This window comes from Daphnia pulicaria, chromosome 4, assembly GCF_021234035.1.
Source record: "Daphnia pulicaria isolate SC F1-1A chromosome 4, SC_F0-13Bv2, whole genome shotgun sequence".
NCBI classification, from domain to species: Eukaryota; Metazoa; Arthropoda; class Branchiopoda; order Diplostraca; family Daphniidae; genus Daphnia; species Daphnia pulicaria.
The window spans coordinates 19,687,253-19,699,770 of NC_060916.1; the positions used below are offsets into that span (position 1 = coordinate 19,687,253).

General features: G+C 39.0%; 1 protein-coding gene and 1 long non-coding RNA gene across 3 annotated transcripts; one reads left to right on the forward strand and one right to left on the reverse strand.

Moving 5' to 3' along the window:
* The first annotated feature begins 694 nt into the window (after positions 1 to 694).
* On the forward strand, positions 695 to 3,823 carry LOC124338448 (mRNA-capping enzyme-like). Of its 2 annotated transcripts, none has more exons than XM_046792522.1 (8): positions 695 to 1,515; positions 1,690 to 1,841; positions 1,905 to 2,175; positions 2,236 to 2,494; positions 2,564 to 2,749; positions 2,840 to 2,940; positions 3,008 to 3,213; positions 3,285 to 3,823. In XM_046792522.1, exons 1-8 carry the CDS (start codon positions 1,010 to 1,012, stop codon positions 3,392 to 3,394), a joined length of 1,791 nt encoding a protein of 596 aa, XP_046648478.1. In that variant the 5' UTR covers positions 695 to 1,009; the 3' UTR covers positions 3,395 to 3,823. The 2 variants fall into 2 exon arrangements, with proteins under 2 accessions (XP_046648478.1, XP_046648476.1); XM_046792520.1 differs by having other exon boundaries at positions 696 to 1,515; positions 1,896 to 2,175.
* A 1,987-nt stretch (positions 3,824 to 5,810) lies between these two features.
* LOC124336663 lies at positions 5,811 to 6,411 on the reverse strand. The gene is made up of 3 exons (XR_006917152.1): positions 6,339 to 6,411; positions 6,037 to 6,151; positions 5,811 to 5,968 (listed from the first exon to the last, which is right to left on the reverse strand). It is a non-coding gene; the product is annotated as an uncharacterized LOC124336663 (long non-coding RNA).
* Between the last annotated feature and the right edge of the window lie 6,107 nt (positions 6,412 to 12,518).

Here is a 12,518-nt window from a genome sequence, read left to right on the forward strand (position 1 = left end):
GTCAAAATTATTCCGTTTCTTAGTTTTTCAATTTTCATGCCCAACACTGTTGATATAATTTGCCGAACAGGAATAAACGAATTCCGTTCGTTTATTGTTATTTCAATAATAATTGATGGTGGTTCTTTGCCGTTAATCACAGCGAAGATGATGATGTACACGTAGTACTATAAAGATAACCTATTATCCCGTTAAATTTCATTTAATTACGTCGACAGTAAAATTTATTTGTTTTCTATTTTTATAAAAAGGGAGGAAGGAAATGATGATGATTATTCGATTAATCATACACCTATACACTGGCTGATCTAATCCTTTTGGACGCTTTACTTTCAGGCGGGAAAACCAAATTTTAATTAGTAAACAGCAACCAGTTGACTGTTGTTCTGTGAACTACTATGAGAAAGATTTTCTATTGCAAATATTGTGCCCTGCTACAAATATTGTGCCGATTCTGTAGCCCGGGCCATGACAACCCGGACCACCCGGGGCTAAAGAAAAAAAAAGAAAAATATGAACCCACCGAGGTATTTTTTGTCCGGGGCGGGCATCGAGTTGCACCACAACTAGGTCTCGGGCCAACCCGAGCAGCGGCGCCATCTATTAGTCAAAAAATAAAGAATTCTCGCTGATCTGCAGTTAGAAAGTGCGAGAAAGAAAGATGAAGGTGAAGGATATAGGATCTGTTCCTTTGATTGTGCCGAAAATCAACATCATTTGTGCAAGAAATTTTTCAACGGTTAAAAATTTCAAATTCAGCCGACAGTGGTTTGAAAAAAGCTAAATTTGTTGTCCCCCTTGCGGGACGCTGTAGCATGTTTACGACAGCATGAGGACTGAGGAAAAAAACAAAAAGGTAAAATAACCGTCAGAAGAAACCCAGAGGCTAGAACAATTTTCGTACGCGTAGTGGGCAGACGTCGTCTATCAGCTCAGGAAGTAAAGCGAATTAAAGTTAAAATCTCGTAAAATTTTAGCAACTTTGACAACAATTGTCTGATATCGAAAAATGAGCCGCAAAAGGCATCTTGACGATGGGCCAGGCCCGATTCCTCAACGGTGGCTACACTGTCCTCGAAAAGCCTTTTCTACAGTTGGAGGAACATTTTTAGCATTCAAAACTCCACTTGATGCAAGATACGAAAATCAAGTCGACGATGAATATACTTTTCACCCTGAAATGGTATTTTCATCAGTCAAGAATATGAAGATGAAAATTGGGCTCTGGATCGATCTTACTAATACCAGCCGGTTCTACGACAAGAATGTAGTAGAAAAAAATTCATGTAAATATGTGAAACTCAAATGCAAAGGACATGGTGAAACTCCCAACCCTGAAACTGTGGACCTCTTCATCAAGCAATGCACGGAATTCATTTCTCAAAATCCTTTAGAAATTATTGGAGTCCACTGTACCCACGGCTTCAACAGAACTGGCTTTCTCATTGTTTCATACTTGGTACAGGCCATGGACTGGTCAGTAGAAGCTGCGGTCAATGAATTTTCTAAAGCAAGGTAACTTTCACCAGTTTGAACCATAATAGGATAACATTTAGTCTACAGATGAATAAATCGGCCTGAATTTAAAAAAAAAGGGTTGACAAAGACGTGCTCTTTAGTTTCAACTACTATTTACTAATATGTTTATTTACCTTTAACAAACAAACATGTGTTTCCTCTCTTTAATAGACCCCCTGGAATCTACAAGGAGGACTATATACGACAACTATTCACTCTCTATGGTGACATAGATGACACCACACCTGCTCCTGCCTTGCCAATGTGGCATTGTGAGGCTGATGATGATACCCACATCAAAGAAGAAACAGAAGCTGTTGATGGTATATTTTATTAAAACTATGCTCTTAACCTAAGAGTCATGTTCACGATTAAAGACAACGAAGATGATGACCAAGCCGGCGGCAGTACGGGTGACAAGAAGAAAAAACCACGACGAGAAGCGGCTCAAGCCAAAGCCAAATTCATGGAAGGGATACCCAACGTCAATCTGGTTACCGATATGGAGATAACATCTAGAGTACAAAAACGGATCAAAAACCTCACGGGGTTAAAATCGTCTGGATTCACTGGTTGTCAACCAGTTTCCATGGATAGAAGGAACATCCAACTACTGAACAATCCCTACAAAGTGTCATGGAAAGCTGACGGCACCAGGTAATTGATCTAATCTTTATAGTCTTACGGTACCTCTAAACTTTTTCACGTCGGATTCAGGTACATGATGTTTGTTATGGGACAAGAACAGGTCTACTTTATAGACAGAGACAACGCAGTGTTTCAGATCGAGGGTGTATCGTTCTTCTCTTCGCATGATGGCAAGCGTCATTTGGTTGACACCTTAGTAGACGGTGAGATGGTCATTGATAAGGCTGACGGGATGCGCCATCCGCGCTATTTGATCTACGATCTCGTCTCCCTAGAAGGGAATAAAGTTTTTCAAGAACATTTTACGATCCGCTATCGTACGATCATGGTAACCAGTGTTTACATTTATTCTATGGATTTTTCTTTTTGATTTATTGAATATCATTTTTAATTCCAGAAAGAAATAATTGAACCTAGAGTGGTTGCCATGAAATCGGGACGGATTATCCGAGAACGTGAGCCGATCGGCATTCGACGTAAAGATTTTTGGGATTTACCAGCTACCTCCGCTCTTTTAGGAGAGAAGTTTATGAAAAAACTTGGGCATGAACCTGATGGTCTCGTTTTCCAACCAATAGAAGAGGTAAAAAAAAATTCTGCACTTTACCTATGGCAACAAAATCATTTAAAATTTAACTTTAATTGCCAACATGTTGTGTGTTTTTATGAATAGAGCTATACACCAGGTCAGTGCCCATCCGTTTTGAAGTGGAAACCACCTTCTCACAATTCTGTTGATTTTCGACTAGAAATTGTTATCGAAAACCGTCCTGGGTAAGTTCGTTATCTTTCTGTAACAGATAGACTTGTAGTTGAGATTGATTTTAATTTTGTTTTTTAGCATGTTGCGACAACGTCTTGGTTATTTGTTTGTCGGAGGGAAGAATGTCACTCCTTTTGCGATAATGAAAGCTACTAAGGAGATGGTCCCCCTTGACAATAAAATAGTTGAATGTCGATTTGAAATGAACAACGGCAAAGGAAAATGGGTCTTTATGAGGGAAAGAACGGACAAAAGCTTCCCCAATAGCTTTAATACTGCTACAGGTAAATCAAGTGCTATCGTTCTTATATCGGCAATTCTTATTGAACACGTAAATTGAAAAAAATATTTTCAGCTGTCTGTCGAAGTATCAGAGAACCGGTTACCAAGGAGATGTTAGAGGAATTCATTCTTAATCTAAGACGAATGTCTCCTCCTCCTCCGCCCCAGCGAAGACCGCATTAGCAGGAATTCGTCGTGGTCACCTCTCTTCCTCATGGTCCTCCCACGCTACTTTTACTTTTGACGTCGCTCAGTTTTCCGCCAACTGTTTAATTAATTCTCAAAGGTGTTCCGAGGCGCGACTTAGAAGAATATATGTTTAATTTAACCCTGTAGGTGCTTCAGTTTATTTTGTCTGATTAATTACTTGAGTTCATACACTGTAGAAAGTTGGGAGAAATAATAGGGCTTTGAACCATCGATCAAATTGTGCTCGACAGTATCGCAAATTTTTTTAACTTTACCCGACTTTACCTTCTTTATCCAATTTCTTAAGTTGTAGTTCAACATTCCTCTCAGCAGCAAGATAAAACCTTGAGTCTGAATTTTCATAATTACCCTTAACAATGACAGTTTATTCCCATGGTTAGATAAAAGGTATTTGATAATCTGCTTCTCTCTTTCGTTTTGATGATGGATATAGTACTCTATTCGTTGAATGGGATCCTAAATACGACAAGAACAGAGTGAGACAAAAAAACAGAAAATTATTAGATTATTACAATGTAGGCTCATCTCAATCGACGGTCCGTGTCCAGGATAAATTATTAAATTAAATTTTACTTGGATTAAGGCCAAGTAAAGTTTTCAGTGAGTTTATGTAAATCGTACAGGTCCTCAAGGGCGGCAGTCCCTTAAAACTAAAATACAGTCCCCACCGAATAAAGAATTATCTTCCTTCAAATGTATGATAATGTGGTCAGTGCTGTGACCAGGTGTGTGGTACACTCTACGGAATGAATAACATGTGTACAATTCAACTAAGCCTACCATGCAATAGTGATTGACTGACTTTAAATTAGCTCCTTCAACTGAAACTTCCTGTCCAACTATTAATTTTTCCAATTCTATTGGTCTATCTTCAATGTGAAAATTTTGAGACTTTGCACAGTCTGATTAACAAATTGTTTTGATGTTAGCAATTGAATGTTGGGAAAACTATCAGTTTTAATCAACCATATTGTTAATTGATTAGTGGATTTTTTTGTGCGCATTGTCCGTGTGCACCGGCCCAGGTTTTTAGGTGTACAGCAGCAGCGGAGGAAAAAAACATATATATAAAAGCCGAATAAATCTGGCAGCAGGGTTATGGTATACATAACGCTGCACACCACTGCCATGTTTTTACTATATTTATATTAGTTTGATAACTGTTTCTATATCAGCGCTCTTCGATCAAATCCCTGGCTACAGAGTCACAACCGGGACAATCATCGAAGGAATATAAGAATCATCGTGTGAGACGAAGGGTGACCATAGCCGTTGTAGGCCTGGCAGGTGTAAGGGCCCAGATCACGGAAGGAGACACGGCGGACCAAAAGTGAATAATCGCGGAACTGTTCATAACGCTCCGATGACAGCGGAAGCATTCTCTCGCCGCGCCACCAAGTCACAGATGGCCTGGGCCAGCCGTAAGCGTGACAATGGATAATGATCGGAGAGCCCAGAGTCACGACAGTCACACTCTGATAGGTCACTATATCCGCAGCACGAACAGTCGGGTCTTTTGACGTAACAGAAAGGAGCGGATGCCAATCACCAAGGTTTAGATTATAATAGGTTAGTCATTTGAAAAGCGGACAGGAAGTTGGTTTTTGTTAGTCAAAGCTGATTATAGCATTTTTAAATAAATGAGTCCAGGAGATGTTAGAATCAACAAATTGTTTAAAATAATAATATAAAAAAGGGTTGGTTTGTTCATCCTACCTTTAACTTCAAATTGAATTTGTTTGAGTGCGGAAGAGCCGACTCCGTTGTCAGCGATGCAGGTGTACATGCCAGCATCGGATCGATGGACCCCAATGATTGTTGAGGGAACCATTCGATTGAATTTTGAATTTGCCTTCATCGTTAACCGCCTACATGTTCATTTGTTCAACGTTGAAATTTACTTGGTCATATAATACCATAAATGCTTCTGTAATTTCATACCTCTCCGTTGGCTCGACGCCAGTATAGATGGTTGGTTTAGGTGATCCAGTGGCTTCACATGGCATTTCGCCAACGCTACCTTCTTCGGCCACCACACGAGTCTCTCCGTCGACGATTCGCGGTGAAGTGCCTACAATCGAATTTCGGTTTAGCGCATTTAGGAAATGACTATAATCATGCAAAACGCTAGGAGTTAGGCGATTACCTCTGGCAGGTGCGGCCCAGTGTCGTTGTCGTTGGTTCGTCGTATGTTGTGGCAGGCGCGAGACAAGAGCGACCGCAACCGTTGAAGCAACACTTGTGATATCCCTGGCAATTAGCGTCAGAGCGGCATTCTTCTTCGCAGTTTGATCCTCGTCGCTGAATTGAAGGGCACTGACCCTCTTTAATATTGACTAAAAATAATATTCCCTTTTAGTTTATGACGATTCGAATTGAAATGCTTTATTACCTTGTCTGCACGCAGGTTAGATACGAGTGGCTGACTGATTAGGATCGGACTCATCGCGAACCAATTCGGCTTGACATTCGGTCCCTTCTGGGCATGAATAGCCACGGCAAGGCTCGTAGCATCGGCATTCATCGCATCCGGAATTGGATGTGAACCTGGAATGATAATGTTACTTTGTTTAGTCGGAATATTTCACATGAATCCTATGTATATTGTATAATACCTTTCAATTCCGTATGGACAACTGATAGCACGACAATTGGCGTTGGCCTCAGAACACGGTTCACTGTCGTAGGGTTTGTTAATCGACTCGGGGGGTCCGACATCGATTTCATTTTCTGTTAGGGGAACCAATAAATGAATTAATGGTCTTGTAAAACACTAAAGGCATCCCCACACCGAACAAGCAATGAACTAAATAAGCAGCTAATTACAATGCCGAAAAAATCGCATTGATTTAAAGCGGAAATTAAAGCGGAAAAACGCTCAAAATTAAAAGTTTGAAAAGAAAATAAAAGGAAAAACCATTAGAGGTTGAAGGAGAAGGATAGCTTGGAGCCGGTTCTGTTGGTCTAGTTCGATCGGATGGCGAACATAAGGTGGTGCAACTATCGAAGCTTTTGAAACGGTTCATGTTGCCAGCACAGCCGCCATAGACGAACGGCTAGTGGGTTCACCACAATTGTTGTCAATGTGAATGAGGGGGAGAGGAAGAAAGTGGAAGTAATACATAAACAACAACGAAAAAAAAAGAAAAGGGAATCTGCATCATAATATCGACCACAATCGGATCAATCATCCGCTCTGCGGTACAGCCCCATGTGTTTGTATGTTTGCGGGCATTCAAGAGTGTCAAAATTCGCCGGATTTTGTCCACACACATACACACACACAAACAAAAAAGGCTACACACAATACACTTTGTGTGGAGGGGATTATCCCCACCTCTTCAAATGAGAACAGCTAATGGAAGCAGAGGCTACGCATACAGAAAAGAAAAATTGGTAGAAAAAAAGAGGGGTTGGACCAAAACGTTCTAGTAATCCGATAAGCAAATATATATAGGCTATAGCTTACAAACAAATGAATATTGCCAGAAAAAAAGGCGAGCCTCCGATTAGTCGCCGATTAGTAACTCGTGTGATGATTGGACGATCACAATATAAACTCACACTGAAGTTACACTTATACTAACACTAACACAAACACAAACACAAAGTAGATTATAAGGAAACTTTATTTACCACTTGTTAGGGAGTACACTGCCGGAATCACTCTGCCGGGATGAGGCAGAGCGTGGGCTTTTTATACTTGGGGTTAGTTATTGCAACATAGATAAAGACACGTATACAGTTGCACCATCACCAGGATGTGGTGGTGCAAGAAGAGAAAGATGTTTGTCGGATGGCGCAATTAACATTGCACCATCCGAAGCAACCTAAGTATCAAGGTTGAAAGCGCCTGCCTTGTCATAAAAGGCTGACGGCTTTCACCTTGAGAGGCATCGCTCCCGCCTCGCTACATTCCTCCCTTACCCGAAGAAATTCTGGGTAGGAGGGTGAAACAAAACCCAATAATTGAACAAGCATAATTGATAGCATATATTGTATAGAGAAAGCGATTGACTAATACATAATTGGCAAAATTTTATAACAACACCAAAACGAGTAAATGTGAAATAAGTATAATAAACGAGATAATATATAAAAGAAACAATTAGATTGGGTTATGGGGATTGATGATGGTGTCATTTGAGTCTTCATCAGTATCCGCATAGGGTACTAATGATTCCCAACGACAAGGCACCATTTGGTCCGAGTTTTCTTCTTCACCTGCTTCCTCTCTTTCTTCATAAATTTCGTCTTCCTCTTCGTCCACGATCTCTCCTTCTTCCAGTTCCTCTCTTTCTTCATAAATTTCTTCTTCCTCTTCGTCTACGATTTCTCCTTCTTCTTGTTCTTCCTCCATTGCTGCGTGTCTTTCCGGGCTCCTTTCGTCCTCAATTTTAAATCATGAGTATATGCTAGTTGATTGGAGTCGTCTTCTAATTTGAAAGTTGTTGCTGTAGATGTTTGAGTGATTGTAGCCTTTCCTTGTGTGAGAAGCCGCGGTGTGTGTGCGATGCGATCTGCATCGGCCACATCCCAGATTAAAGTCATGTGGTTATGCGTGTGTACACCATCTGAGATGTTAGCTCTTCCCAATGGAGTGTCGATCAAATCGTTTTCTTCATGTAGAATTATAGTTTCTTCCACCATGCAGTTCAATACTTGAGTCGATATAGTGCGCATCCACGCACCACTTTCTGATGGTTCCGGCACGTACAGCCATTTTCCGTCGGCAAATTTCATCGGCATTTCTTCACAACGTTTGGTTTGTGCCATGATCTTACATTCGGCTTCCGTTGTGTCGACTGCACGTTTGTCGGGCAATAACCGCGCACTTGCAATCCATCTTTTCTATCGGTCCAAACAGCGTAGTCTGCGTTGCGTTCAGTCGGGCGGCGAATTGGCTGACAAAGTTCGTCATCGATTCGGAGATGTTCTCGTCTTATTGGATCCTTGCAGTTACAAATTGTAGTCTCGAAGGCGACCGCGTAGACGCTCAGCAGTAGAAGGATATAGATAGTCATCCTTAACATTTTGTTTTGAAAGTGGCGATACATCGGCTGAATGGCGCCGTCTGGGTGGAATTATTGTATAGTCAACTCCACCATGTTGTTAATCTTCTTTGTATTTTTGTGGCGAAATGGTGGCTGTCGCTCCAGTTCGGTTTTAATATTCGAAAGTTTGTGTCTCTTTTTTTTATAGTTTAAATGGGGGGAGAGAAAGAAAAATGAATGATAGAAAAACGAAAATATGCTTGTATTGTGGGGGAATTTGTAGAATGGAGGTTTTTTTTACTTTACTTGACTGAAGAAAATGGAGGGTATTATGATAAATTTAGGTTAACTTTTACTTTTAATATGATTGAATTTTATATGGGAAAGGTTTAGTTTATATCTATTTGCTCGTGTTGGTTATTACGGAAGGAGAGAAAATTTACAATAACTGCTATATGAGCGGGGTGGTTCTTACTTTTAGCGCTAGATGGCGTATGCGTTCACTTTCTTGTGAAAATTCGGTTTGAGCGATGCTTTCACTTTCGTTAAGGTATGCATATTGCCAGCGGGGTCATTGACTCATTTTGTTTATTTATTTTTTAAATTGTATAGAGTTTGTAAAAATGATGTTGAAGAATATTTTACTTTTACTGTTCTAATCAGATATGCTTTTGTAAGGTAAGTTGGAGATTTTTAGGAAGAATTTTACTAATCTCTTGTTTGTCTTTCAAGTTTAGAGAATAATTGAACAGTAGGCCTATGCCTAACGGAAAACGACTGAAAACAAAATAGGGTTTTTTTTTTATCGAATTGATTCGTGTTAGTTTCGACGTTATTTTTATTCGTGTTTAGCTATTGATCTTTGTTTTTAATTCAGTTACTGTCCGCCCTGATTTATTTCATTCACTTCGATTGAATTGTGCTTATTTTACTCTTGTTATTTTATGTTTTTATTTCCTCATTCTCGCCGCATTTTATATTCCGTATTCAGCCAATTTAAAGTTTGGCACAAATATGGAAGACAAAACAACACGACACGGGAATATTCTTTTTATTGTTTTTTTTTAAAAATCAAACTACTAAAAAAACGAAAGAAAGAAAAGGGAAAACAAATAGTGACAGAAATTTTAAAGAAAAATGCTAGAGGAAAAGAAGTAACGGAAAAGAAACAACGCTGTTTGTTGAAAAATGCTGTTTGTTTCCATTTATGTGGGAAAACATAAACTTATTACTAATGTTATAAATTTAATTTCTACGCCTTAAATTGTATCTATGATTTACTATAATAGGGGTCTGCATATTAGTGTCAGAGTTTGATGCGCTTAGAATTGTATCTGGTTGCGGTTGCTGCTGTTTAGGTTTTCGGCCTCTACGTTTAGGATTACACGTGGGTTAGGTATATATTTTTTTAAATTTCAGGTGTACCCCAAATTTTAGCTATTATAGGGGTGGTATCTGAAACAAATACTTCATTTGGATTTTCTGTTACCAACTTAATCCTATTTACATTTACAACAAATTTGTCCTTGGATAATGTACTGGCTACGTTGTTAATTAATTTTATAATTTCATAATTAAGATCAGATAATTTTTTAGATATTATGTAAGGTTCTATCCATCTATTACTAAATTTTCCTGTTGTTACATATGCTTTTAAAAGAACATGATCATTGATTTTTAATCATTAATTTACTCCCTTGATCCTAAGATTGCTTTTGCTTTACTTGCGCTTTTTCTGATTATTTCTTGAATATTCTAGAGCTTTTTTCCAAAGTTTTTTGTAGTCATTGCCGTCTTCAAAGACTTGAACGTCTTGCGTTATCGCATTGTCATTGGGTATAATTGGATTACGTTTAAAGAATAGATTAAATGGACAACTATCGATGCTTGAGTGTTGCGAAGTGTTATAAGCGAATGTAACAAAGTCGAGGTACATATCCCAAGACTCTGGTTCTTCGTTAACATAGCAAGCAAGCATATCGCATAGTGTGCGATTAAATCTTTCTACAAGGCCATCTGTTTGTGGGTGGTAACTAGTGGTCTTGATCTGCTTGATTTTAAATAACACACAGATATGAGAGATAAGTTTTGAAAGAAAATTGGTACCTTGATCGGTTAGTACTCTTTCTGGTGGACCATATTTAGTATAAACTTTCTTTAATAAGTGTTCAGCTATCGTATAAGCTTTTTGATTCTCCATTGGAATGGTCATAACAAATCTACTTGCATAATCAGACAGAACTAATATATATTTGTTTCCATTACTACTTTCCGTGACCGGTCCAACTATATCCATTGCGATCTGTTCCCAAACTTTGGTCACAGGTGGCAAAGGTTTAATTGGTGCTTTAATTGAGCCGTAGGCTTTGCGTTTAGCACATGTGATGCAATTGCTCACATATGCTTTAACGTCGTTGCCTAGTCCGGGCCAAAGGTATTGGCGTTTAATTCTCGCTAAGCTCTTTGCAATTCCTAAATGCCCTACTAACATGTGGTCATGATTCATCTTTAGTATTTCTTCTATCTTTTCTTTTGGTACTACAATTTTTTCCGTCATAGGTTACGAGTAAACCTGCATTATCAAATTGAAATTCTTGTTTGTCGTTTTCGCATTCACTAATTATTCGAATTATTTCTTTGCAATATTTTTCGTTACGTTGTGCTGTTATCCAATCGTTTTGCATTATTTCGGGTTTTTAATATAGCGCCTATTACTGGGAGTGGTTGTCTACTTAAACCATCTGCATTTTGATTCTCCTGGCCAGGACGGTGTATAAGTGTCATATTATATGCCTGCATTTCGTACGCCCAACGTGCTAATCTTCCGTGTGGGTCCTTTTTCTTCATCAACGTTTCTAACGGTTTATGATCTGTAAATACTCTAAAAGTTCTACCATAAAGATATGGTCTGAAATGCTCTAATGCATGTACAATGGCTAAACATTCTTTTTCTGAAATATTACAAATTCGTTCTCGTTCGTCTAAATGTCGCGAAGTGTATGCTATTACTACTTCGTGTTCTCCGTGTATGGCTTCTGGATCCGTTTCTGAGGGCGGTGTATACTGTATCTGCGCTAATACTTCACCAATCCCGTATCCTGAGGCGTCCACGTAGACTAGAAATTCCCATGGTAAAATCTGGATACCTCAGAAGTGGATTGCTTGTTAGGCAATGTTTGATACGTTGAAAGGCGTCCCTTTCTTTCTCGCCCCATACCCATGTACTATCTTTTTCATTAGTTCTGTCAAGAAGTGAGCTATTTCCGCGTACTCGCGCACGAATTTGCGATAATAATTAGCCAAACCTAAAAAGGACGATAATTGCTTAACGTTCAACGGTTCAGGGTAGTTTAGTATGGAACGTGTTTTCCCGTCGTCGGGATGAAATCCACTAGCTACTTTATCTAGGTCCTAGGTACTTTATCTTTGTCTTAAAGAAGTCACATTTACTTATCTTAAGTTTAAGATTCTCTTGTGTTAGCAGGTCGAATACTATCCGCAAGTGCCGAATATGTTCATTCATCGTTTTACTAAAAACGATGATGTCGTCCAAATAAACAAGTACAAATTCATATAAGACATCTTTAAATAAGGTGTTCATTTCCCTCTGGAAAGTAGTACTCGGAGCATTGCACAAACCAAAAGGCATGCAGTTGAACTCATGAAGTCCATACGCGCATATGAAAGCAAATTTTGTATTTATGCTTTTCTTCTATTTCGATTTGCCAATATCCACTGAGCAAATCCAAAGTTGAAAAATATTTTGCGCCGTGAAGGCTATCGATAATCAACTTAATATTGGGAATTGGATATCTGTCTCTAACTGTTACATTGTTTAGCGGGCGATAGTCGACACAAAACCTCATTTGACCTTTCTCCTTCTTCGCTACGAGCAAGATAGGACAGGCAAATGGGCTGGTACTTGGTCTAATCATATTATTTCTTACATATCCTCAATCTGTTTTTTTACTACTTATCTCAATCTCTCTGGAGTGCGCCTCATGGGCATAACATCCGGTAATCGCGTGGTATGAATTGAATGTTTAATCGATTTCGCATTACCCAACTCATTAATATTTTCGGTGAAAAGGGAAAAATAGCTA